The 25,817-nt window shown below is 54.1% G+C and overlaps 11 protein-coding genes across 11 annotated transcripts; 6 read left to right on the forward strand and 5 right to left on the reverse strand.

Annotated features, from left to right (window-relative positions):
* Window positions 1-682: 682 nt before the first annotated feature.
* Window positions 683-2,066, reverse strand: J4E88_008439 (uncharacterized protein; the record flags this gene model as incomplete). The annotated part of the gene is given in 4 exon segments (XM_049402049.1): window positions 683-733; window positions 753-1,324; window positions 1,394-1,971; window positions 2,059-2,066. 4 exon segments carry the CDS (start codon window positions 2,064-2,066, stop codon window positions 683-685), a joined length of 1,209 nt encoding a protein of 402 aa, XP_049252147.1.
* Window positions 2,067-3,445: 1,379 nt separating this feature from the next.
* On the reverse strand, window positions 3,446-4,926 carry J4E88_008440 (uncharacterized protein; the record flags this gene model as incomplete). The annotated part of the gene is made up of 5 exons (XM_049402050.1): window positions 3,446-3,498; window positions 3,741-4,236; window positions 4,283-4,542; window positions 4,589-4,715; window positions 4,786-4,926. The coding sequence occupies 5 exons, from the start codon at window positions 4,924-4,926 to the stop codon at window positions 3,446-3,448; spliced, it is 1,077 nt and encodes a 358-aa protein (XP_049252148.1).
* Window positions 4,927-5,189: 263 nt separating this feature from the next.
* J4E88_008441 (uncharacterized protein) lies at window positions 5,190-5,974 on the forward strand (the record flags this gene model as incomplete). The annotated part of the gene is made up of 4 exons (XM_049402051.1): window positions 5,190-5,227; window positions 5,336-5,555; window positions 5,609-5,800; window positions 5,855-5,974. The coding sequence occupies 4 exons, from the start codon at window positions 5,190-5,192 to the stop codon at window positions 5,972-5,974; spliced, it is 570 nt and encodes a 189-aa protein (XP_049252149.1).
* Window positions 5,975-7,197: 1,223 nt separating this feature from the next.
* J4E88_008442 (uncharacterized protein) lies at window positions 7,198-9,573 on the forward strand (the record flags this gene model as incomplete). The annotated part of the gene is made up of 6 exons (XM_049402052.1): window positions 7,198-7,617; window positions 7,668-7,819; window positions 7,880-8,037; window positions 8,095-9,089; window positions 9,143-9,370; window positions 9,421-9,573. The coding sequence occupies 6 exons, from the start codon at window positions 7,198-7,200 to the stop codon at window positions 9,571-9,573; spliced, it is 2,106 nt and encodes a 701-aa protein (XP_049252150.1).
* Window positions 9,574-11,759: 2,186 nt separating this feature from the next.
* Window positions 11,760-13,568, reverse strand: J4E88_008443 (uncharacterized protein; the record flags this gene model as incomplete). Its single annotated transcript, XM_049402053.1, has 3 exons — window positions 11,760-12,271; window positions 12,320-12,802; window positions 12,854-13,568. 3 exons carry the CDS (start codon window positions 13,566-13,568, stop codon window positions 11,760-11,762), a joined length of 1,710 nt encoding a protein of 569 aa, XP_049252151.1.
* Window positions 13,569-15,276: 1,708 nt separating this feature from the next.
* On the reverse strand, window positions 15,277-15,808 carry J4E88_008444 (uncharacterized protein; the record flags this gene model as incomplete). Its single annotated transcript, XM_049402054.1, has 4 exons — window positions 15,277-15,328; window positions 15,375-15,440; window positions 15,557-15,622; window positions 15,678-15,808. 4 exons carry the CDS (start codon window positions 15,806-15,808, stop codon window positions 15,277-15,279), a joined length of 315 nt encoding a protein of 104 aa, XP_049252152.1.
* A 1,377-nt stretch (window positions 15,809-17,185) lies between these two features.
* Window positions 17,186-18,187, forward strand: J4E88_008445 (uncharacterized protein; the record flags this gene model as incomplete). The annotated part of the gene is made up of 5 exons (XM_049402055.1): window positions 17,186-17,246; window positions 17,299-17,605; window positions 17,662-17,903; window positions 17,954-18,024; window positions 18,074-18,187. 5 exons carry the CDS (start codon window positions 17,186-17,188, stop codon window positions 18,185-18,187), a joined length of 795 nt encoding a protein of 264 aa, XP_049252153.1.
* Window positions 18,188-19,415: 1,228 nt separating this feature from the next.
* Window positions 19,416-20,337, forward strand: J4E88_008446 (uncharacterized protein; the record flags this gene model as incomplete). The annotated part of the gene is made up of 2 exons (XM_049402056.1): window positions 19,416-19,517; window positions 19,582-20,337. The coding sequence occupies 2 exons, from the start codon at window positions 19,416-19,418 to the stop codon at window positions 20,335-20,337; spliced, it is 858 nt and encodes a 285-aa protein (XP_049252154.1).
* A 597-nt stretch (window positions 20,338-20,934) lies between these two features.
* On the reverse strand, window positions 20,935-21,566 carry J4E88_008447 (uncharacterized protein; the record flags this gene model as incomplete). The annotated part of the gene is made up of 2 exons (XM_049402057.1): window positions 20,935-21,100; window positions 21,151-21,566. The coding sequence occupies 2 exons, from the start codon at window positions 21,564-21,566 to the stop codon at window positions 20,935-20,937; spliced, it is 582 nt and encodes a 193-aa protein (XP_049252155.1).
* A 268-nt stretch (window positions 21,567-21,834) lies between these two features.
* On the forward strand, window positions 21,835-23,492 carry J4E88_008448 (uncharacterized protein; the record flags this gene model as incomplete). The annotated part of the gene is made up of 5 exons (XM_049402058.1): window positions 21,835-21,999; window positions 22,053-22,178; window positions 22,231-22,308; window positions 22,360-23,054; window positions 23,102-23,492. 5 exons carry the CDS (start codon window positions 21,835-21,837, stop codon window positions 23,490-23,492), a joined length of 1,455 nt encoding a protein of 484 aa, XP_049252156.1.
* Window positions 23,493-24,161: 669 nt separating this feature from the next.
* Window positions 24,162-25,466, forward strand: J4E88_008449 (uncharacterized protein; the record flags this gene model as incomplete). The annotated part of the gene is made up of 1 exon (XM_049402059.1): window positions 24,162-25,466. The coding sequence occupies one exon, from the start codon at window positions 24,162-24,164 to the stop codon at window positions 25,464-25,466; it is 1,305 nt and encodes a 434-aa protein (XP_049252157.1).
* Between the last annotated feature and the right edge of the window lie 351 nt (window positions 25,467-25,817).

The following is a 25,817-nucleotide window of genomic DNA, read 5'->3' on the forward strand; positions in this document are numbered from 1 at the left end:
AATATCGTGTTCGAGACACAGAGCGATACCGTGGATAGAATACACTACACTGACTTCGCGCATAGCCGCTAGAACGAGTTACCTTCAGAAAACGGAACAACGAACTAGCCACAGAACCAAAAGACGAAAAGATGCGACTTCCAATGACGCACGCAGTGCCGATGACGAAAAGACAAGAACAAACCCTCAAACAAAGAGGCTGAAACTGTTTACTATATCTACAACATGCGTGACGTACACCTCGTTCTTCTGCGCGTTTCACAACCAACGGTGTGACCTCATCTCCGTGACAAGAACCGAATAATGGAAGAAGCAAGAGCGAGAGAGGTGAGCGCGGGTAAGAGTGTGAGAAACGTGTGAGATGAGGAGCGCGTCCATCAAGTGAGCTTGAGAATGCAGGATAGAGAATAGAGGACAAGAAATGCAGGATTTGAAAGTGGTAGAACGATGCCATTGTACACACTCCTCAAGTACTCGAAACACAGATACGCAAATGCTAGAACGCTACAAAGTATAACCAAAACAACTGGGCGATGCGCTATGCACGACTTCGATAGCAAACAACACCTGGGCAGCCATACGGGCTCCTAAGAGCGACTACCGTTCATAGCACTCGCCGGCAATTCCCCACCCCTAATCTCACTCATCGCATACCCAGGGCGCCACGCAGGATGGATGTCATTCAACGCGCCTCTCGTGCTATCCCGTACATTGGTTGTGTGTCTCGGTTCCGCTTCAACGATGTAGCTTACGCCGTCTTCTGAGGCGTAAGACGGGGGGCGGGGACCTTCTTGCTGGGGCGGTTGATGTGACGATGTTGATGCTGCGCTGCCGCGGAGAGATGCAGCGGCGAGAGCCGCAGGACCAGAAAGCGAGGCACGCGTCGAGTGAGCAGCAGCAGAGATAGCGCTACCCCTTGTCGCATCCTCAACCCTCTGCCAATGAAGCAGATTCGGATCAACCCTCACACTACTCCTCCAAAGCCCATACGCCGGCGGCGGAGGCGGCGGCATATTCTTGCCCTCCTCATCCCCACTCGCACCCACCATGTCGTTCTCCAACACGTCATCCATATCCGCGTCTTCTGCGCTTTCCTCGTCGCGCCGCAGGTGCACGCGGATGGGGACGATGGGCTGGAAACCTTCGCCGCCGCCCGTCATGTCGGGCATGACAGCGCGGTGTTCGTGGCGCGGCGGGTTCAGCATGAGCATGCAGAGGCGGATGAGGGAGTGGCAGAAGAAGATTGTTATGGTGAGGAGGACCATGATGAAGAGGATGTGGATTTCTTGGCCGAGGGAGCGGTTGGTTAGGGCGATTGCTAGGTCTGTGGGGGGATAGACGTTAGTTGTTTATGCGAAGATGGGGGTGGGGTGGGATGGCATGGTAGACTTACAGATTGCGAGGATGGTGATGAGAAAGGTGCCGGATATCACACATGCGATCATCTTCCCGCGTGCAGCTGATCCGCGGATGTATACTGCGGTGGTGCCGCGCTGTTCGCGTCTGCGTACCCATCCGTTGGAACCGCTGGATGCGTTGGATGCGGATCGTTCGGTGCGGTGGTGCTTTCTTCTTCGGTGCTTCCGTCGCTTGTGTCGTCGGCCGTTTATCTCGTCTTGTAGTTGCTGGATCTCTGGGTCTACGAAGCCCTCCTGCTGACTGGGCAGTGGTACATCGGCTGGGTGACGAGCGTAGAGTGTGGTTGGTTCCTGCGGGTCTTGAGGCGGGTTGATGGCACCGATGTAGGAGCCCGCTGTGTGGTGCGCATGAAATGGAGCCCTCGAATCATGTGATTCGCGATGCGCGTTCTGATGGGTGGGCAGCCCGTCCTGGTTGGCCGGTTGTTGGCGGTTCCAGAAGCCCAGGAAGGGCGTTTTGGGTGTGTTGATATTGTTGTTGTTATTCATAGCCGGCGACTGCGAGTATATCGACGACCCGTTGACCATCCCCCGCAAATTACTGCGGAACGCGCTGAACCGAGATGTCGACTGCGTTGCCGGCGTTGCGTCGAAGTCCTGGTTCTGGTCTGGCCGCGGCGACCAAGCGAAGAGTGGTGACCGAAACATGGCGATCCGTATATAGCGCGGTAGTTCCCTCAAGTCCAGAAATATACGTTTACGAGCCCCCAAGTTCTATCTTGGGCGTACGTGAATCCCTTATAGCAGACGCGTCGTGCTAGCCAAAGGTCTCTGTATTGATTTCACTCAAGACAAGACAAGGGCGAATAAGAGAAAGGATACTCCAGAACCAATGCAGGAACGCCGTGTACCCGAACCGCTTCCAGGAACAGAAAGTGTGGAGTGAAAGAACAATGAATGGATCTCGCCCTTGCCCAAGACCCTACCCAGCATATGCAAAGTAATCCAGTTGGAGCGAACCGTTTGGCTACCAACCTCTTAACTTTTCATAAAAGTCGTCGAAACAAAGATCTTCCCAGACTATGAAAGTGAATAGTAAAAGGGAAAAGAGTGGAAAAAAGGACCAGACAGGGCTATCCAGCAGCGCACCTCGGCCAAACGAGCGCAAAAGAATGAAAAGAAGCGAAACAAGCAGGAGCACAGCAACCGCTACCTCTATTACCAATGACTGGAAGGAAAATAGATGCAAGACAAACACGAAGGAGATGAAAGAGTAGGAGAGGAGGTGGTGGTCGCAAGCTCCGCACCAAAAGATGACATGGGTCACAGCGTCCCAATAGCGAGGGACGGTCAGAAGTCGAGAAAGCATTGAGCGCCATGCGTTTCCGCGACGAGTGGCGTATCAGACTTTGATCGCTGGAAAGGTGAAACGCGTCTCCGCCATCAGCCCGGCAGCAGCAGCGATCCAGGACGTGTCACGGACCGCGGTTCGCATGTATCGGTGCATCAGATCTAGATGTTCTCGAGTCTGGCGGGCCTGCGCGGGCCTGTAGTAGTCGATGGTTGTTGACCGGAAGAAGAGGTGCGTAGCAAAAGCGTCAGGCCCGCAGCACGCTGGTTGGCTCGCACAAAAACAACATGAAACGTCTACCCCAATGAGGAACGACTGAGCACCAGTAGCTTCGCAAGTGTGCTATTTACGTGCAACGGCATTCATAACGGTGCATAAGACGCGGGTATTCATCTTGATTGACTTTGGTTGTATTTTGTTTACTCTTTACATTGTCGATGGTGTTGCGCGTCATACTGTTCTGCTAAAAGTAAACAGATTCGTGTCTTCGACGCGTCTTTTACCCCCTTCCTTCGCTGTGTTGTGGAAGACAGTACATGCGACTCCGTACCCTGTCAAATGTCGCACCGGCGTATCCAGTTCTATATGTAAACAACGCCTTCTGACGTACCGTGGGGCCGGATGTTCCTCGGGCCTTTTCTCTCCACGTTTTTTCCCCGGGGATTGATGATCCATCTCGAAGCATGTTTGCGTAGCCAAGTTGCTTCCTACGCACCAAGTTGCTTCACCTCCACGCTCACTTGCCTAGCTCGCCTACCATGAGCTTGCGGTCTGAAGATGCGGATACCACTAAGATTGCCAAGTTAGCTTCGTGTTCGAAAGACCATAGCTTTGTGTTCAGCGGTGAGGAGTGTCAATGCAAAGGACTACTCTCCTATCCGCCTCAAGCGCTAACAATCGAAATTGTTCGCTCGTTCTCCAAACCCAATCCGCCATGATCACCATCCGGTCGGAAAGCTGAAGCGTAGCGCGGGGTCCAGAGTGCAGAACAGGTAGAGGGACGAATGCAAAAGGAGATTTAGGGTACTTACAAATTGGTTCACCGAGCGGGTGGAACCGCACGTCGTTGACGGCACCTCGATGGCCGGGAAGCTTGTGCAGTAGCTTTCCTGTTCGCGTTTCCCAAACGGCTACACTCTGGTCTCCGCTACCGGCTGCGATCTTCTCGCCCTTGGAATCCCAGCTGGCCTTTAGCAGGTTGCGCTCTTGACCCGTGGGGGCTCCGTCGTATGTTTGGATGCGCCTGTCTGCAGGCGCAAAGGGTCTCACGTCCCATGTTCTGACGGTCGAGTCGTGTGCGTTGGAGAGGAGGGTTTGGTTGTCTGGGGACATTTGGAGCGAAGTGACGGTGTCGGTGTGACCGAGGAGTGTGTATGTGACGGCTTGTTTCCGCAGATCCCAGACTTTGATGTCGTTGTCGATGCCGCCGGTGAAGAGCTCGTTGCCGGCTTCGGCCAGGCATATGGCAGTTATGGGAAAGTCGGTGGGGATGAATGTTACGGCGTCTTTCGTTCTCGTGTCCCAGATCTGGGAGAGTTAGAAATGTCCTAGGACGATATACTGATACACTCACCCCGATGTAGCCGTCGTCGGACCCGCTCACAAGCATCTCTTCACCGCGCTTGCTCACGTCCATGCAGTTGATAACCTCCTCGTGCCCTGGGTGTCTCCGTATCCTCTCTCCCGTCTCCACGTCCCAACTTGCTAGGTGCATGTCTGCCGAGGCGGAGAAGAGAACCTTGGAGTCGCGCGACCAGTGCAGATCCAGGACTGCCTGCTTGTGTCCAGTGAGAATGCCGTAGTTTTCGCATGATCCAGAGCTGCGCCAGAGTACTGTTCATGTTAGCGCATATCTCTCACGTGTTCACACATGACTGACATATAGAGCGGTCCATGGAGCCCGAAGCTATGTACTGTCCTGTCGGATCGAAGCGCGCGGCGAAGATCTCCCCAGAATGGCCCGTCAACTCCATAACCGGCGACTGCAGCGCGCTGGTACGCGAGCCCTACAGCACCTGTCAGCACGTCGCAATCTTCAGCTTGGTACTCGATCAAAAGTCCGTGGGCATAACATACCGCTTGTATCAGCGCGCCATTTGCGCCCGAGCCATTCACGACGGCTACTGCAGAGCTTCCCAGATTCGCGTCCGACTTGGTGCGCTTGACCAGCTGGCTCGTGCCAAAAGCCTCGTTGGCGGGTCGCTTTTCTCTCGACATGGCGATGGAGGGGTGCTTGATTCGGTATACGTGTGGGGTCTGTGGATTGGTGCGCGGTGGTTGTGGTCAGTTGTAGCTGGTAAACTTTCCTCAAGGCAGATCTACGCTAGGGCCCGGGCGTCCCAGGTACGCTCCTCCGCAGTCCGCATGCTCCCCGACGCAAGAACACGACTTGATATCGCGACTCTATATACCAAACACACGCAACAGTCTACTCTCACACTTCGACACCACACACATCGTCCGACTAAATCCCTGCAATCATGGCGTCATCGACCAAAGCAGCCCGCATGGGCGAGGAGTGAGCTCCAGACGTCTAGCAGTTGCTGCACATGTGCTAATAGATGTCAGAGTGTGGAAGTAAGTCTCGCATATGGCCACTCTGAGCGACCGCTTCTGACGGTGCCAGGAATCGAGTAGACAAGGTCAGCGCCGAACTCGTCACCCTCACATACGGCACCATTGTCGCGCAACTATGCAAGGACTACGAATACAACTACGCCGATGTCAACAAGCAACTGGAGCGCATGGGATACAACATCGGCATACGGCTCATTGAAGACTTCCTCGCCAAGTCGAGCGCGCCTGCCTGCACCAACTTCCGCGAGGTGTCGGAGATGATCTCAAAGGTAGCGCCGCCGAGTCAATGGGATATAGACCGCAAGCTGACATGCGGTTGTAGGTCGGCTTCAAGATCTTCCTGAACATCACACCGACAATCACCAACTGGTCAAGCGACAACAAGCAGTTCTCCCTCATCTTCGAAGAGAACCCGCTGGCCGACTTCGTAGAGCTGCCTGACGACGGCCGCGCGCAGGACGAGCTGTGGTTCTCCAATATACTGGTGGGCGTGCTGCGGGGTTCACTAGAGATGGTACGCATACACCGTATCAAGATGGGGCGTGGGTAATGGACTGACACCCACCAGGTACATATGCAGGTGGAAGCGCACTTTGTCAGTGACGTCCTTCGCGGCAACGACACAACGGAGATGCGGATAACGCTGATCCGCTACATTGACGACGAGATGCCACCCGATGACGAGTAGAATGAGGTAGGGTCGAGGAGAAATTACACTTGCTATTTAGGTTTAGCAAGCAGGCATTCGCCGATCCATGTACAGTGTGGAAGCGTGACGGAGAGATATGCGATAGGAAGGTAGGCATTCTCTGAAGACATCGTCTGGAAGGAATTGCATACTGTCGTGCTGTTATGGAGTCGGGCAGACGATGCGTGCTCAGACTCGATGCACGACTAGATAGGGTGCACTATTGACGACGGCCATGGAAGCCAATTAGAGGGTAATTGCAATCGCGCAATTGCACTACCACACCATCGACGCACCATTGATCGCTGGAGGCGGCCTCGCATGCTACATTGTGCATTTAGTCTTTGCAGCCCCTTAATCTTACTGTGTAGGACTTGTTGACTTGGATTTCGCGCAACTACGACCAAGTCGGTGAACCCATCAGGGTGTATGTATGATCTGCTGCCAGTACTGGTCGGGGCATGACGGTCGGGTTCGCGTTACATGTGCCCCACCAACCTCCCTAGATATCGGCCCTGGTGCATACGATACTGCGATGCGGTCACGACACTTCAATTCCGCCATGTCTGACGTCTTGAATTGCTTTATGCGAGTAGAAAAGCAAATATCGAGGCAGTTCTGATGAGAGCGCGATGCTGCGCAATGGGAGGCTGGAGCATAGGGGATCTAATAATACCGAGATCACGTGGACCACTTGGCGCAGCTCACGAGCGGCCGCTCTTCCCCTCGCGCTGAGCAGCTCAGAGTTTGCACGATCCCGCTGCAGTCCCTTTGTGCAGCTGCTTCAATCGCGCCCTCTCGTGCAGGCAAAAGATATCGCAGGCGTTGTTGTCGTGATCGCATCTCTTGGCAGACCCGTGTAGCGCGCCGTGAGGTCCCTCCAGGGCGCTGTTCAAGACCTTCCTTCACGCTAACCCCCCGACCCATAGTACCGTGCATCAGCCGCCGCCTTTTCATCGCGACGACACCAGCGTCGCTACCCACACCCGGCACCCCAGAGCTGCCATCTCGCGCGACCTCCACGCCATCGTCGTCCTCCACCCGTCCTTGGCACGACGCTCCGCTCCGACACGCACCGTGGCGACGCCCTCCCATGCTGTTGTAGAGGCCCGTCCAGCACCGAGGTGCACAACACAGCGCGTCTATTGCTACCACCGCGCACCTATCGCTAACCCCCCACCCGTCCACCGCGCCTGCCGCGCCGCCCGACTCCTTCCCTCGCGATGCAGAACCAGCAAATGGCGCAGATGGCGCAGATGAATGCGAACGGCTCCCTCAACGGCACTCCCATCATGGGCAACATGGCGCATCCCAAACGCATGGGCGACCAGGACCCCAAGGAAAAGCTCAACACGTACATCTACGACTACTTCCTACGCAACCGCCACCACACCCTCGCGCGCGCCATGCTCGACTGCGACCTCAAGCTCAACACGGAGAAGGCCAGCCCCAACAACAAGCCCAATGGCGCCAGTGACATCGACATGCCCGACGACCTGCCCCTGCCGCTCATGCCCCCGGGCCAGGCCGCCGACAACTCGTTCCTGCTCGACTGGTGGGTCCAGTTCTGGGACATCTTCGCCGCTGCGAGAGGCGGCGGCGGCGGGCCCAAGAACGCCGCCCAGTATCTCGGCCACAACCGGGTAGGTAGCCGCGCAGTTGTAGACACGGAGGCGTACTGACTGAGACGCAGAATCTGGGCCACATCCAGAACCAGCAGCGGGACCAGCGCCTCATGATGGCCACCAACCCCATGAACGGCGCCCAGTACATGATGCGGAACGGTGCCATGACCAACGGCAACCAGACCGACCTCAAGCGGGCAGCCGCTATGAACAACCGACCGTAAGCCCTCGCATATCCCTGCCGTCTCGCGATGCTCGAACCCCGACTAACACCCCCCAGCGCCGGCAACCCCATGGCGGGCATGCAGCCCATGAAGAACCCCAACATGATTCAGATGCAACGAGACGGATCCAACATGGACATGAACGGCAACCGCCCCAACTCGCCAGGGTCCAACGAAAATGCCCCTTCCCCAAACAAGCGCCCCCGCGTCGACGGTACGTCATCTGTCACACCCATGTGGAGAGTACAAGCTAATCAAGACCCGCCCACAGGTGGTATGAACGCCGGTAACATGCCCAGCAACCAGTTCAATGAGTTCATGCCGCAAGGCCCAGGTGCGCAGCAGAAGAACATCGAGGTATATGCCCAAAGTCTGGCCCATCAACACAGAGTGGCAATGAGTAACACTTCCTCCCCCCAGGGTATGAACTCTGGCGTCCAAGGCTCCCCCATGGCCCAGTCCGGCCTCGACGGGCAAGACCTAGCCTTCGCCGGCAACGGTCCACGGCCCGGCAACATGCCCAACAACCCTCCAGGCGCTCCCCAGCAGGGCAACCACGCGCTGCAGGACTACCAGATGCAGCTCATGCTGCTCGAGCAGCAGAACAAGAAACGGTTACTCATGGCCCGCCAAGAGCAAGACAATCAATCTGGACATCCTCAGCAGGGCGTTATTGGCGCCCCAGGTTTTGGCGCAGCCATGTCGCCTCAAGGTAGCAGAGCCGGCGGCCCATCACCCAACCCCGCCGACCAGATGAAGCGAGGCACACCGAAGCTCGGCCAGCAAAATCTGCCTGGCTCGCCTATGCCTGAGGGAATGATGGGGCAGCAACGTGCATCTCCCGCACCCAACATGAACTTCGACCCCAGTCTGGCACCCCCAGGAATGCCTCCACAATTCTATCCCCAGAATATGTCCGGCCCGAACGGCAACCCCATGATGCGGCCTCCGAGCTCACATCCGCAGCCGCCCAACTTCAATGGTCAGCAACTAACGCCTGCGCAAATGGAAGCCATGCGCAATGGCCAGATGCAACAGAACGGTTGGCGAGGGCCCCAACCGGGTATGATGGGTCCAGGCGGCCAGCAGATGGGAGGACCGATGGGCCAAAACCCTCAACAGCGGCAACAAATGCCACCGCCTCCAGCGCCCACGAACGAACCACCCCGACCAGAACCCTCTCCATCCGTGTCTAACCAGGCACCACCGACCCCGAATCAAGGAAACAAGGCCAACCCCAAGAAGAAGGTGACCAAAGACAATAAGGTAACGTCTCGCGCTTCTCCTAAACCCTCGAGCATCGTTGATATTGATTTTAGAAGCCCGCAAACAACAAAAAGGGGGCGGCAGGTTCTACTCCCGCCACGACAAACGGCGAAGAACCACCCACACCTACATCCTCCACTCCCGTCGCACCCATCACGCCAGTACACAAGCAATCCTTCAATCAGGGACAAAACGGCCAGCCGCAACCTGTGCAACCCCAACCGCCTTCCGACCAAAACATGGACAACGGGGGTCCGCCATTTGGTAACATTGATGGTGACGTAAGTAGACTCTCTCTACTTAGCGTAACATCTACTAACAGAACGAATAGCCCAACGGCTTCGATCTCGGCCTCAACTTTGGCGACGACGCTGGCGCCCTCGAAACTTTCGACTTTGACTCGTTTCTACAGACGGGCAACGACAATGACGCTTTTGGCAATCTAGTCAGCGACTTTGATTTCCCCAATCCCACGGAAGTATAGTATTGTCGTCGTCGTCGGTTAGTTAGTTGGCTAGCTGGCTGTTTTGGTGGAACAACAAAAAACAAAACCCCCTCTTGTTTTCATATACCCTTTATGTTCGTCTTTCGAGACGGCGCTCTATCTACATCGATCGCTTTTTTGGGCCATCATCTCTTCTCTCATATTGGAGCATAACGGGGCTTCTCTTTGGGCTTTTGGGGCTAGGAGACAGGGCGGCGATTGGTCCCTTCAAACCCTTTTATATGCTTCTGTTGTTGTTATCGGGCGTTTTGCTATGGCTTCCTTGGGCGCTGTTCTTGATTACGCAACCACGCTATTTACTCTGATCATATCGTTGGTCTTTGTCTTTCCATACTTATCGTTACCTACCTACCTACCTACAAATATTCTCCTTGTCTGTTCACACACAAACACACTCTCACACATATATATTTTTCTTGCATTCGCTTATCTGCACTTCTGTGTAGGAGAGGCCTTTTTGTTGGTTTTAAGACGGTTCCAGCAGCGAGCGAAAAGGAAGACGAAGGAGCGAGACAAGATGCAGGTGGAAGTCGAGAGGGTGGATTGGGTCTGAGACCCGTCTTTGCTATACCATTTTTTTCTTTCATACTGTTGTTGTTCAATTGCGAGCTGGAAGGCAGAAGTGGAGAGGGAGGGGAGGCCGAAGAAGATGGAGTGGAAGATGCTAAAGACAGTGCGACACATTCTTATCATTCGAGATGACTTAATGCCTGAATAAGTTCCTTTTTTTCAAAAGCTGAACCGGAGGTGCATGCATGTCTTGAGTGCAAGCTATCGTAGGGATGGCGTTGTGACCGTAGTCGTGAATGTGAATGGGTAGATCGTAGATGGTCAGTGTATGTTGGGCTGCTTCTATGAGGTACGTCGTACCGCCAAAGGCAATGCGTATGACGAGGATGAAGCAACCCCTTCATATACACGCCGGTAAGATGCATTCCCGCTCTTCCCAGAGCCATTACTAAACACACCTGGAGCTCTTCGCCGTAAATACCGCGTACCTCAACGACCTTTCCTTGCCCTCCCCTTTCCTTTCCTTTCCTTTCCTCTTCCCTCCGCACCCGTCGTCACAAATCGTCATCCAATAACCCCCGGCCACCCCCAATACCCCGTTAAGAAATTAAGGCAAACGGGTGAAAGAACCACACCCCTACCTGCCGTTCTTACTAATGCGCAAAAATAGCCCTTTTCGCATACTAAACCCTAAACGTCCCGGGCGTTGGGTTCGCACTAGTCCGTCACACGGCATCAGCAAGGTTTGGGGTTGGTTTTGAGTTTGGCGAAACGAGGCGAGGCTACCTGTTACCACATCCCGTTCGTCCCGCCTTGGTCACTGGACGTCGTTCTGATGTCATGCGGATGTGTTCGGTATCATCGGTATCGAAATCGCGAATGCGTGGGGTTTCGATGCTGTGATGGGGTGACGGATTGCGTGGGGGTTTGGGGAGAAAAAGGGTGGAGGGTAAGGTTCGGGGATGCGGATGTTGAATTGCATGCATGGCGAGGTGACGTACCGGGGTAGATGGGATAGAGTTTTGATGATGTGTCTTTCGTTGAATCCTTAGGAGGTTGGGAAGGGAAGGGATGAGAAGGGGGTAGGATGGGTTGAGGAGTGAGATGTAAGACACGGAGATTGTTGTACGCTGACTACTGTTATATCATTGGGTTCTGAGAGATGAGATGAGATATGGAACTCCTGATGATCGAAGAACCAGGTTCTGGCTTCCTCCCCGACTTGGAACGCGACAAAAGTCCGAAGTATGCAGAAGATGCCGCACAATCCTCCAATAGCAACAACTCAAAGACAGTAGAAGTAGTGTAGAGTTTGGTTGTAAAGACATGCAATCATTCTTTTTGCTATGCCAGCCAGGCTGCAACCATTCGTCGCATTCATTCCCAACCCCAGCTCTATATACGTAGCTATTTGTACATTCTAATTTCGTAACCGTCCTATACCCAAACCCATGCATGACCCATAACCAAATCACACTCTCATGTACTCTCGTAAGATCAAACTCAAGGAGAGTCGTAAACCAACCACATAAACACATTACCGTGACCCATGGACCCATCGGTTCATCCCTTGATCCTCATACCTCATTAACACATCTCTTCTTCAAGGCTCCGACACGGAGTCTCTTTCCATAATCGCACTCAGCCTGTGGATCTTAGTACGTATGTTCGCCCCTCCCCCCAAATCCCTGCCCCTCCTGCGCCCTTTTCTTGCGCGCTTGATGAACAAGACCCTGTACACTATGCACAGCCCGCAAACGCTGCTGACTACTCACGGTAGGCAGAGGAACATGACCGTTACCCGGGGGTCCGCCGCCCATGCCACCCGTCATACCACCCGCATCCCCCCTTTCGAGATCAGGTTCTTGGCTGCCCTCCCTCTCCTTTTCAATGACTTCCTTGACTTCTTGGTCTTTATCGTCGTCGTCTTGACCGGGGTTGGCGACTTCGTATTCGAGTATCTTGATGAATTGGTAGAAGACGACGGCGATGATGGCGCCGGCTGCGGGGCCCACCCAGTAGATCCAGTGTTCGTTGTCGAAGACGCCGGTTACGACGCAGGGGCCGAAGGAGCGGGCGGGGTTGAGCGAGCCGCCGGTGTAGTAGACGCCGACGAGTTCTGCGATGAAGAGGGCGAGGCCAATGCCGACGGGGGCGATGAATGTAGCTGGAAGGTGTTAGTGGGTGGTAAGGGGAGGAGGCTGGGTCGACATACCTTTGTGCTTCTCCTTTGCCAACATGAAGATGGTAAAGACCAGTTCGGCGGTGAGGATGGCTTCGATGAAGACACCCTGGGCTAAACTCGTGCCTTCACCCAACGTAGTCCGCACATTGAAGGATGTGGGGAACAAGACGCTGACGAGGAAACTGGCAAAGATACTTCCGCTGATCTGCGCTGCTACCAGCAGGAAGGCGCGGATAGGAGACAGAGCGCGGCAGAGCAACATGGCGAACGTGACGGCGGGATTGAACAAACCACCGCTGATACGGAAGAAGACCCATACGTTTACCATGAGAGAGAAAGCGAAGACGAGAGCGATGTAGAGCAGGACAATGGGAGAGAAACCAGCGGATTCGTTGGTCGTAGTGTTGGAGTCGGGGGTGGCGGATGAGTCGATATTGGCGACTTGGGTGCCGGAGAAGGCGAAGAAGAGGAACATGGTTGTTCCTACAAACTCGCCGACGAAAGCGACAAAGTCTGCGAGATGTGTTAGCGATGTGGGAGAGTGGAGACGGGAGGGTGACTTACGGTTCTTTGCGTTACTTCCCATCCAGATCATCCATGGCAACCTCATCACACTCTCCTGTGGTGGGTAGTTGGGCGGTCCTCGACTTCCTCCTGCATAGGGTATGGGAGGACGGCGTCCACCGTAGTTACCTCCATCGGGGTAGTACATTTCGTAGTTAGGCTTGCCTGGTGTGTCGCTGTAATAAGGCTGCATGTTGTGGTCGACACTGTTCCTAGGTATGGGCCCATACCTGGAGTTCTGCTCATGGTAGTTGCGGTACGCACTGGGAGGGCCTTGGGTTCTCCTGCTTGGGCGACGGTACGCGCGAGGATCGCGGGGATCGATGTCTTCCTCTTCAGAGTAGTCTTCTACGTAAGGGCCACGGTGTGTGGTTGGGCTGTAAGGCACAGGTTGAGATGGTCGTCGTGGACGAGGTGTTGCATCCCAGTCACGGATGTCGGCTTGACCTCCCAGTTTTCGGTTCGAAGGCATTGGCGTTAGACCAAAGGTGTTGTTGGCCTGTTGTACGGGCGCATTATGTGACTCAGGATCGACGTTGTAGTCCATATGTGCTTGGTGAGGTTGTGCAGGCAGTCGTAGAAGCTCCTGCCTCGAGTCGCTGGATCCACGCGGGTGTGTTGGCATGACGGGAGACTCCATTATCGTCCCATCTTGCAGCGTCTGACCGTAGTATTGAGGCAGTGAGTTGTTTGAGTTCAAACTTGACTGCGCCATGTAGGCGGTTCGCGTGAGTAGCTGCTAGACTTGGCGGTGAGGTGGTTGATGGAGAGAAGACTTTCGTATTGGCGAGGGACGGTTATATTAGAGCGTCTGGGGAGCAATAAGGCTTATGCAGCTAGTTGAGTAACGGTGAAGTTTGGGTGTTTGAGATCAGTGCAGATCAGTGGCTAGATGTATGAACTGGTGATGCTGAGCGACAAAGGAGACCATATATGCTCGGTGGCCAAGGCTATAGCGAAGACCCTGAATAGATCCCTCACCCGCTCTCGTCATACCTAATTTGGTTCAGTGTCGTCTCTTCGTAGTCTTCTCGGCGCGATAACTCTCCGAGCTTTGCTTCATTCGTTGATGGGAGCAACGGGTGGATTCCAGATTCAGGGTTTCCCATATCGAAGTCAAAGCGATGCTTACCATGACGTCGTCTCGCTGTCCCTTGATACAGAAATGGGTGGGATGTACTTGGCGGTGGCATGGGGCATCCTGTGGAAGAAGCATGGTTCACCTGGTGGGGGTGAAGAGGAGGTTGTCAGAGGGCTGGGCCAACGGTTAATTCGAACGGACGACGGCGGCGGCCAAATGAGAACGCAGCATGATCTTGAAAGTTACTCGAACGTTCACAGGGTAGTCGCTTGTAGTTGTGATCGCAGCCGGGATGTTCGTGGTAAGATGTCGGCTATCTGCCACACGTGCTAGTGGGATCCCTGCGGCACGCACGATTATGAGCCCAAGTACCTGTTTCGCTAACAAAAGTAAAACGCCTAGCTGCGTGAACACGGAAGGCGTTTGAAATGGGCTAACAATGACGGCGGTCTGGAGGCCTAGGCAGTCAGGCGTTCATACGGTCGGCATGTTCGCGAAAAAGGAGTAAAGTCTATATTCGACACTGCGAATGCGCCTGGAGAGATGACCGAATTTAACGATCGACCATACCGATGCAGCGGTATCACACGGCAGTGAACTATGTTCTAGGTCGGCGCAAGGGAGTCACGTTCTCCGCTCTCCGGCCGATTGTGCGATGACAGACTTTGCGCGAGGCTGCGTAAGCACTTGCTCCAGATATCGGAGGCTGGAGCAGCGGGCCTGAATACGAGGATGTGTTGTCGTCAGATCCTTCGCGGCAGAAAAACAAAACGGGAAATATCGAGTTGTGATCCAGCCTCGAGCGGGGTGGTGGCTGGAGTATCCCGGGTTGTATCCATGTAGTGGATCCCGAGGTCTCCAGATCTTCGATGAGCTGACGTTGTAATAATCCGAGAAACAACCTACTCGAGCGAATCAGAGCGGGTGACGCACTTCCGCGTGATACCGAAAGTTTCCGTGATCGTTCGGTAGTACTTCGCTCGATGTATACTGAAACGTGATGTACAGATGTACAGATGCACACTGAACGAAAAGGGCAACTTTGGAGCATCCTGCGGTGAAGAACCCATCAAGCCTCAAAGTGGCAGGTGCGAGTGTTGAGATGGTAGGCCCACATATGTGCTGGGAAGGAGACCTGAAAGTATTCAGACCCATGCTCTCTCTGACACGAACAAGGACGAGATGAAGAAGCAAGTACGAGATAACGCAAGCATCTGCCGTGAAGTCCAACAGCCCAATTGCCAAGTTTATGTTCTTTCGATATCTTTATTGTTTATCATAGCAAGTATAACACGACGTATGGGTCGGCCCGCGATATTCGTCCGGAGCACCCGCTACGCGCTCACTTTTGCTCGCCCTGGCCGGAGCGCTCAGACTCAGCAATGACGTCGTCGCTGTGTTGTTGTTAGTGTTGTCTTTTGCCAAGCTATGATTACTGACATGTGTTTGTCCAAATCCTCCATGTGCTGCCTTTGCTGCTTGAGCTTGTCCTTGATTGCGAGAAGCCTGTTTGTTGTCAGCACTTTGTAATATGACAGAACGCTGTACCGGGTCGTTGCTCGGTCTGAAACGGTGCGAAGTAATCATCGGGATATCGGGATATACAGAGCTGGAGTACGTACTTGGCCTTCTCTTCTTGGCGGATGTAGAGCTCTTCGCTCGCAGCCTCGCGCTTGGTGAAGGCGTCACTACAATACCGGTTAGTTTGGATATAGGGTTTGCAGTTCATGAGCATAGACTCACCCGCCAGCGGCACCAGTAGCCCTTGAAGCTCCAGAGCCGGTGGAGCCCTCAGCCATGCGGAGGGCGGAGGCGGAGAAGTAGCGAGGAGCGGCAATTGAGCGCGCGCTCTTGATGATGGATGTGCGAAGCATTTTGGCGGATCGGTAGAGAGATGAGATGCTGGGTGTTGGGTGGTTATATGCAATTGGTATGCTGAGGTGGAGTGATGGCTCGACATCTGGAAGACATGGGAGCTTGGACGTGCAAGTGCGTCATCGCCACGTGATTTCGAAGGGTCTCAACATCGTTGCCTGGCCCACTCGACAGTTTGGTACGCGCATGACCTCTTAGCATAATACGCCTGTATATCTAGGAAGACCGGAGGGGTAACGTTGGAGACACGTCTGTCGATGTGTTGTTGAATTATGAAAGTTGCTTCAGCATAAAAAGCACAACAAGCACAATGTGACAAGAAGACTTCGGGGTCTGTATCACTACAACGATTGCAACAACATGGTCTTGACCTTAACGCTCTCCGAACAACATGGCATGTTTTTCGTTCAACGTATGTTCGGCGTGTTCACAGTCATCGCATCCATTGTCGGGGCAGAGCCAATGTGCGCTTAAGGCCAAACGTGATGCCCAATGCTCGTCGTGAAGCCCGGTCCTTGTAGCTGTCATGGAAAGGGTGTACTGCGGGGCATGTTGTTCAGGGACTCGACGACAGCGTCTCCAAGGCGACTTTGCAAGCCTGTAAACAACAGCAGGTACTACTCAGGCCAGGAAGGGGCCGCTGAGGCGGTGGCGGATGGTGTTCGCCTGTCAGAATAGAAGGTCGCGCCAGTTCTGGGCCGTGTGAAACCAAGGATAGGCAGGCGTGATCGACGCCAAGACGAGTCAACTGGTCGGGTTCTCTCCCTCTCAAGTCCCCTCCTCTGATAACTCAACCACAAGCCGCCCTTGACCAAAACATCTGCACTTCACTTTCTTGCCAACACCACATCGCCGCCTCTAGCAGCCTACATTCCCTCTCTATACCAACTTTTCTCTACGTAAGTGCTGCTCCACTGCATTTCGTCACTCCCCCCGAATCCGCGGACAGCTGCAATTTGCGCCCCCAGCCGCAGTAAACAAGGCCCGCTCTTCCCATCAGCATGGCCCGCTGTCGAAATCGCTCGTCTCAAGTCGCTCGGCCGCTGTTGTCGTGGGTGTCGTGTATCGGCGCTCTTTTCGGAGACCCGTGGTAGCTCGAGCCGCCCCTCTTTGCGCCTCTGTTGTGAGGTGTAGAGTCCACCCAAGCAATTGGCACATCTCCACTTGCCGCATACTCCGAGTCCTCAACACAAACAGGACAGCCAACGAACAGTCGACAACGGCAGCGAAACGATATTTTCTCCGATTACGGCCATAGCGCACATTGAGGGGCTTGTTCGCTGTTGAGCAACTGCGATAGCCACTGGTTGCACTTGTCGCGCGCTTCAACTCGATGTACATCAGCTAACAGCGATTTGCACAGACCACACATCACAATGGGTTACGAAGACTCCGTGTACCTGGCCAAGCTGGCCGAGCAGGCCGAGCGTTACGAGGGTAAGCGCACCACAAACAACGCACCGCATCGTGTCCTAACGACATGTGACAGAGATGGTCGAGAACATGAAGGCCGTTGCCTCCGCAGACCAGGAGCTCTCCGTCGAGGAGCGAAATCTCCTTTCCGTTGCCTATAAGAACGTCATCGGTGCCCGCCGCGCCTCCTGGAGAATCGTTACCTCGATCGAGCAGAAGGAGGAGTCCAAGGGCAACGAGACTCAGGTTACTCTGATCAAGGAGTACCGCCAGAAGATCGAGGCCGAGCTGGCCAAGATCTGCGAGGATATCCTCGAGTGCCTTGACAGCCACCTGATCCCCTCTGCTGAGAGCGGAGAGTCCAAGGTCTTCTACCACAAGATGTAAGGCACCAGGTGCATTTGACTAGCCAGTCTACTAATCTTCATGTCTTCTCCAGGAAGGGCGACTACCACCGTTACCTTGCCGAGTTTGCCGTTGGTGACAAGCGCAAGACCTCTGCCGACAAGTCGCTCGAGGCTTACAAGGCTGCTACCGATGTTGCTGCCTCCAACCTTGCTCCTACCCACCCCATCCGTCTCGGTCTCGCATTGAACTTCTCCGTTTTCTACTACGAGATCCTCAACTCGCCCGACCAGGCTTGCCAACTCGCCAAGCAGGCTTTCGATGACGCCATTGCTGGTATGTGAAGGACGAAGTAGTCGTTCTGAACAAGGCTAACGAATCTGCAGAGCTCGACACCCTGTCTGAGGAGAGCTACAAGGACTCTACCCTCATCATGCAGCTTCTCCGTGACAACCTTGTGAGCTCACCCCACATCTTTCTTCACTCAAGCATACTGACCCATCTAGACCCTCTGGACATCGTCCGAGGCCGAGCCCTCCGGTGACGCCCCCGCCGGCGAGCCCGCCACCGACGCGCCCAAGGCTGAGAGCAGCGAGGCTCCCGCCGACGCCAAGGCATAAATTCGAAAAACCGATAACAGACGCAAAAATGGCAGGGGTTAGTGGTTATTGGTGCATCTTGGTAAACGGTCAATGATGGCTAGACTCATCATTTTCTACAGTAGTGGCATGAGAGGGTATATCCTAGGTGTGACTTTCAGGCCCCGGGTGCGCTTTGTTTAGACTCCAAATTCTCAATCCTGTCTACATCCTTTACCTTGGTGTCTTGGCCCTTTATACCACTATACCGTCTCTTCCTGCCTAGTCTCGTTGGTTTGATATGCTGTGTTTCAAGATTAGAGTGTGGCTGGATGGTGGCTATCGAAGTTCTGGCTCTTTTGCTGTTCCTACATTCTCTTCAAGACTTATAATCAAAGATATCCGCTTCTACTTGGGTGTTGTTGAAGGTGTGAAGTGAATGTTGTTTGTTGACTGTGGGCTCCTTCCGCATTGTACCGCTTACGTCACGTCACGCACGTGGTGTAGACAGGTTGTGGTTGCAACTTCCTCTCCTTCTCACTCTTTCACTCTCGTGCAACCACACATCAGCTCGCGACTGTATTCAAGGCTCTCGCGTGCCACTGGCAATGCGATGATAAAGGCTCCCGCTCTGACTGCATCATGCAGTGGGATATGCGTCTTTCAAAAGTATCGAGCACTAATGCACAGCAGAGGTGTTGAGTACCTCTATCGGCTTAAAGCAAGTCAATCCTTGAGGAGAATTTGGACTAATCTCGATACCACGACCTTGAACCCCACGGATGACAGAGGTACCTGGCCCAGGCGAATGTGCTAAACACTGGGTCTGTAGTAAAACAGGGAAAGCTCATCAGCGCAAGATGTAGGACGAGCTCCTTTTTAATCGTTTGCCTGATTCTTTCGCACACGGACCACTCTAGGTATCTGGATCGCCTCCCACTAGGCTACCACGCGTGTCATAAGATTGGCCTTTTCCTTTCCGAGGTCTACTTCTTACCCCGACCTTGACATAACAGACAACCACACTGTTTGGAGTGGACTACATTGCAGCAGGAACGTCTAACTACCCAAGCCAACAGCAGCCCAAGCAACGACCATGGACTCAGTGACCTCACTGCCGCCAGTCCAGGCCACCGATCACGCCGGATTCACAACTACAAAGACAACGACAACCATAACCACAGTTACTACAACGACCACGACCACGTCTCAGAATACGACTGTCTTCACGCCATTCCGGTTCCTCGATTTGCCTGTTGAACTTCGAGTCATGGTGTATGAAGAGCTAGTGATTGTTGGCAAGGTCTTCTATACACCCGACACGTACGCTGTCGAAAACGAGGAGCGCTTCGAGGACTGGGAGTCTTATCGAGTTAGTAATACCCATGTACGAACTGTATGTGAGACAAATACTGACTTCGTACACTCATCTTTAGGTTCCGTCTTTGGCTATCCTCCGCACTTGCAAGCAGGTTCATGGCGAGGCTGAGGAAGTCTACCTAGCCAACAACTTATTTGTACTACCGGATGAAAGCACGAAAAGACAACCATTTGCAGGATCAGGTCTTTGCCACAACACTAAGAGTGTGGATATCACCCGCACGCATGTACCCTTCCCAGATCGGTGGCTCTTCTCAGCTTCAGCTCCCCGTCTGATCAAGAGTATCAGCATGGGCTTCAGTTGGCGCTCTATCAAAGGCTTTCCCGTTCTCGATCGTTCCACTTGGAAAAAGGAGGCTGATTTCGACAGCCTAGCTCCCACGGCTCGTCTTCAAATTGCGCATGAGAGAGCTCTGAGTTATCTGAACGGTGATTTGGATGGTTACATCGAGGACCTTTATCGTTTCTTCAAATACGGTGGGGGCCCAGAGTTTAAGCGTATGAACTACCTAGAGTTTGATTTGACGAATGCGTTCTGTCCGACAGGATGCTGTCGTATGGCGGAGCAAAATTGGGCGCAGATGATGTTTCTTGGACCGAGGAAGACAGGTTTTCTGGGGGTGCGGAACGAGCAAGAAGCGGACATCATCATGGTTGAGGTATACGACACCGTCCACGGCAATTATGGTGCACTGCACGAGGATTACGAAGGAAAGCTCGAAGTGGATGAGGAGGGGATTGAAGAGGTGTTTGGCATGGTTTTCAATCCAGAGAAGACGCACTGGGAGCAATGGAAGGTTGAGACTAAGTAAGTAGCAGCAGCACGGAGCACGTCAGCCTAGGAAAAGACCGAACACCCTAGGGCCTACATCAAGATAAATCATACAAAGTAGGTGGCCTAAGGTCAACGTAGGCTCCAGGGTATTCAGCTTTTCCATTGCATGAGGTGGGAGGACATGATCACGCCGAGAGCATCAACAACAGTTGACAATCGCGTGGCTGGTATAATGTAAGCATGAAAACCAGATGGGGCGTCTGGTGGGGTCTAGAGGAGAGTCCTGTCTATCACAGTACGGCGCAATGTAAGCTGGACTTGTCTGAGCCATCGTCAATGAATTGATCATCAGTCGGACCAAAATTTGAGTGGCGAATAGCAGTACACATCTAATAAGCCGATCTCTATGCTCATCATGTACTCTCGGTGGGGATGCAAGCAAGACGAGTCTGTATCTCCTAGGTCGTAAACACCCCGTCTCGATAAGCCTGTAGAAGGGCGGGGCTAGAACGATGAAGGCTGGTGAGGTTAACCACAACGACAAGCAGAGCCATCACAACACTTCAAACGATACCACACTTCAATCAGAAAAAAGCCCTGCCTCTGCATTTGTATTACAAGTCCCAAGATGTATCTATGCGTGCCACAACCTCGCGACGGCCTCGGTGATGCCAACGTCATTTGTCTCGAAGGAGTAGAGGGCAAGACCCAATGCGACAGTTCCGGCGCGGAGAGCCCACATGGCAGACTTTCGAACGAGGGGAACACGCTTGGTGGGGAAGTAGTCGATGATGCAGGACCTGTGATATGTTAGCCACTGTAACTCAAGATACAATTTCGATCTACATACTCAAATCCAATATGCGAGTGGACTACCAGAAGAGCGCAGAGAATCGAGTCGGAAAGCGGGTTCAGCGACCCAGCAGCGAAGGGCGCAATGGTCAAGGGAATCAGACCAGCCGAGACGATCCTCTCAAAGCTCCAGTGGTAGCTGCCGTGGGCGTAGTCGGGATCTGGCACGGGGACGGGGTCGTTGGTGGTTCCGATGATCTTCTGGGGCAGCGGCGGCAGGATCTGGTTGCGCTGTGTGGCGTGGAAGGCGGCGATGCGGGTCGACTGGGGGATGGCTGAGCGCTGGAATGCTGGTCGCAGCGACTGGGCGAGCGGGCGGTTGAGGGTCGAGGTCGCGGTGGACAGCATGCGCTGCGAGGGCTGGGCGGGCGGGCAAGCTTGCCTGAGGAGGCCGGGACGCATGACGGAGGCCATTGTGCAGTCTGACTGTCTGATTGAGGTCGTGGAGGTCGCAAGAAGCAATATCGGGATCGCAGTCGTAGTTGACGACAATGCCTCGGATGTCGATTGCTGACGTCCCTGCCGCCCTCATTGGCCAGCGGTGGCAGCCGGAAAGTCCCGTGATCGCAGATTTGACGAAACTCATCCACCTCACCTAGGCCGCGCTGCAGCTGGACGTATCGACATCCACCCCAACCCATCACCGCCCCATCTCCCATCCCCTGCACAGCGAGCAGACGCAATGGCTTCCCGCCAGCTCGCCCTCAACCTGCAGCGCAGCATGCGCTCGCGCTCCGCCATCAACGCCGTCAAATCATCGCGGGCCTCGCCTCTGACCCGCGGCCTGGCCACGCCCGTGGCCTACGGCGCGAAGACCGAGTCGACCACCCTCGGGAACGGCTTCACGGTATGCCCGCCACTGTAGGAGGATGCAGGACTGCAATTGACCCGACTGCGCAGATCGCTACCGAGCACTCCCCGTGGGCCCAGACTTCGACCGTCGGTGTCTGGATTGACGCTGGAAGCCGCGCCGAGACGGACAGGACCAACGGCACTGCCCACTTCCTGGAGCACCTTGCCTTCAAGGTACGGACAGCCAATGGCAATAACTGGGACAGCACGCTGATGCATGGCACAGGGAACCCAGAAGCGCACACAGCAGCAGTTGGAGCTCGAGATAGAAAACATGGGCGGCCACCTCAACGCCTACACCTCGGTACGTCATACGGAACGAAGAATTTCCAGGGCCGGATACTGACCACAACAGCGCGAGAACACCGTCTACTACGCCAAGGCCTTCAACAACGATGTCCCCGCCGCCGTCGACATTCTCTCCGATATCCTCCAGAACTCCAAGCTCGAGGCCCAGGCCATCGAGCGCGAGCGTGATGTCATCCTCCGCGAACAGGAAGAGGTGGACAAGCAGCTCGAGGAGGTTGTCTTCGACCACCTACACGCCACCGCTTTCCAGGGCCAGCCCCTCGGCCGCACCATCCTCGGACCCAAGGAGAACATCCAGAGCATCCAGCGCGCCGACCTCGAGAACTACATCAAGACCAACTACACCGCTGACCGCATGGTCCTCGTTGGCGCTGGCGGCATTCCCCACGAGCAATTGGTCGACCTCGCCGAGAAGTACTTCGCCAACCTCCCCTCGGAGCCCCAGGACTACTCCGCCAAGTCCGCCGCTGCTGAGCAAAAGGCAAAGCCCGACTTCATCGGCTCCGAGGTCCGCCTCCGTGACGACACCATGGGCACCGCCAACATCGCCATTGCCGTTGAGGGTGTCAGCTGGAGCGACCCCGACTACTTCACCGCGCTCGTCACACAGGCTATCGTCGGTAACTGGGACCGTGCCATGGGTACCTCCGACTACCTTGGCAGCAAGCTCAGCAACTTTGTCTCGCAAAACGCCCTCGCCAACAGCTTCATGAGCTTCTCCACCAGCTACTCGGACACTGGGTACGTCATAATCGAATGATACTAAAACTATTCGCTAACAAACCTAGTCTCTGGGGAATCTACCTCACCAGCTCCAACCTGACGCAGCTCGACGACCTCGTCCACTTCACCCTCCGCGAGTGGTCCCGCCTCTCCATGAACGTCACCTCCGCCGAAGTCGAGCGCGCCAAGGCCCAACTCAAGGCCTCGATCCTCCTCGCCCTCGACGGCACCACGGCCGTCGCCGAGGACATTGGCCGCCAAATCGTCACCACCGGCCGCCGGTTATCACCCGAGGAGGTGGAGCGCGTCGTCGGCCGCATCACAGAGAAGGACGTTATGCAATTCGCCCGCAACAGGCTGTGGGACAAGGACGTCGCTGTCTCGGCTGTGGGCCAGATTGAGGGTCTGCTCGATTACAACAGGATTAGGAATGATATGAGCAGGATGCTTTCATAAGCAGGCTGACGAGAGGAGAGGAAATATGTGCATAGTAAGATGATTGCTGTGAAAGCGTTTTTAGACGGCATAGGTTACTATTGTAGTTTTTTGTATGAAGTACTTGACCGGACTGTATTTTGACAAGATCTTTTTCAATAATGCTTGTTGCCTGTGGATGAAGTGCACATGGGTTCATTTGTGTGGTCGATGTGGAAGTAGGAAAAAGTCTGCCCGAATCAAGGGCAAGCCCATGTCTGAGTCAAAGACATTGTCTCTTCCTTTTCTTCTTTCTCCGGCACAGTTCGCTGATCTCCTTGTTCATACCTACATTACAACCGTCAATAAGGAGCGAGAGCTCCGACAGCAATTCGAGATCATCTCGCTGACGACTTATTCCTGCGGTGTATTCTCGCTCGAGACTCAGATTTTCCGCTCTTGCTTGCGATCCACGCCTCCTTTATGTCTGAGACAATTCTTTGTCTAGTCTCTCATTGTGTAGATTACAAGTCGTCAGTTAGGTATCAATTCACCCCTCCAACAGCGACGTAAGACAATCTCTTGCCAAACAGCTATTGTGTAGCTCAGTCCAGCGGTGAATGAGCAGAGAAGCTAGGTAGGTCTTCTACATAAGCGGTTCGAGCTTCGCCTTTCGTTATCTCTCATCTCACTTACAACCTTAATTCAACCATGGACAAAACTCAAACTCAGCTGGTCGTCTTATTGGCAGCTATCACTGCCGGTTCGGTCGTGACTTTCGAGTACCTACGGTGGTCTGATTCACGGCTGAAGACTCAACCAGTGTCCTTAGTTGCGCATACTACACCCGAGACTTCTCAAGTTACGATTCATCCTGGAAAGAAAGAGGAGAGTGCTAGGCAGTCTCAGGTCGATACCTCCACTAATCAGTCCGTTGTGAAAACCACAGTAGAGACTCACCCCGAAAAGCCCAAAGAGAGTAGCCAGGAATCACAGCACGATGTTTCCCCGAACCCGCCTGTCGCCGAGACCACAACACAGCGTCCTGGGGTCCCATGCCATTGCGATCCGTGCAAAGAGCACAGCCAAAGGTCTGAAATGGATACCTCCGCAAATCGGCCTGCCATGGTTTCTAGAGATAAGGAGAACCGAACTATACTCGATGTCCATCTCATTCAGTCGAGATTTGACTTCCAGTGCTCCTGTGACTTGCACGCAAAGCAGCTTTACTTCAACTGGCCTTGGACATGCAACTCCAAGCACAACGAGGACGACATCATCCTTCAACCCAATTCACGACCTACCCTAATCCAAGATCACGAAGATGGTATTTACGAACCCCTGTTACTGGCACACCGCACCATCGAGTACTTCTCTCGCCCCGAAACTGCCATGGACTCCAGCCAAACCGCGGCCCTTGCCCAATGGCGCAAAAGCCACGAGCGCACCCGCGTCCTCGAAATGCTAGCCCAGCACGACATCCGCAACAAAGACACGCAGTTCTTAACAGATTGGGTCGTCTCGCAGCTCAACGAAATCTTCTTCTTCGGCGCAATCAAGAGCCTCGAAACAGTCTGGAACACCAATGAGCTGGACAGCGAACACGGCATACTAGGAGACGCAATTACAAAACTCAAAGACGGAAACAACCACTCGTTCATTCGCCTCCACCCAACACGTCGCTGCTACACACAGTCAGAGTACAAGCGTACAGGCAAGACCCTCGCGGAAGAACGCATGGGATGCATTCTACACGAGATGCTACATATCTTTCTGGATCAACATATGTGTGAACTATGTGGTACGCCCGAAAATAGGTCTTCTCATGGAAGGGCGTGGCAGCGGATTGCAAGGAAGATTGAGGAGCAGAGCTTGCGTCTGTTGGGTATCGAGGCGGATGTAAATCGACTGTCTAGCTTTATGAATGATTGGCAGGACTACGATACTAGGGAGAATGTTAGTATTTGCGATTTGCAGGATTGGGGCTTTTGGGAGAGGCCTGAATATGACGTGTAGGGGCTGAGCGTAGACGATGGATACTGGGTAGTGTTTTTGTCTAATTGTTCGATGCTAGAGCGGAGACCATACACCCTGGTCGAGGATGAGTCTAGATACTCAGATGTACTTTGATAGAAATATGGTCATATGTCTGAAATCACTTTGTTGCGATTGAATACAGTGCCAGCCGCTTCATGTTGAGTTGCTGAGGTGTTCAGCCTGCATTGCCCCGCCTCAGGGTTGGACGCACCTTCCCCTGCCGGCAGATCCGCCATCCAGGAATCTAGGACAACCAGGGTTCTGACAAGGTTCTAGACTTCATTGGAACACCAGCATACCATCGCGACATTCTAGGCAGTAACCAATGTT

Source organism: Alternaria novae-zelandiae (assembly GCF_023758075.1).
Source record: "Alternaria novae-zelandiae strain BMP 2774 chromosome Unknown scaffold_19, whole genome shotgun sequence".
Lineage (NCBI taxonomy): Eukaryota > Fungi > Ascomycota > Dothideomycetes > Pleosporales > Pleosporaceae > Alternaria > Alternaria novae-zelandiae.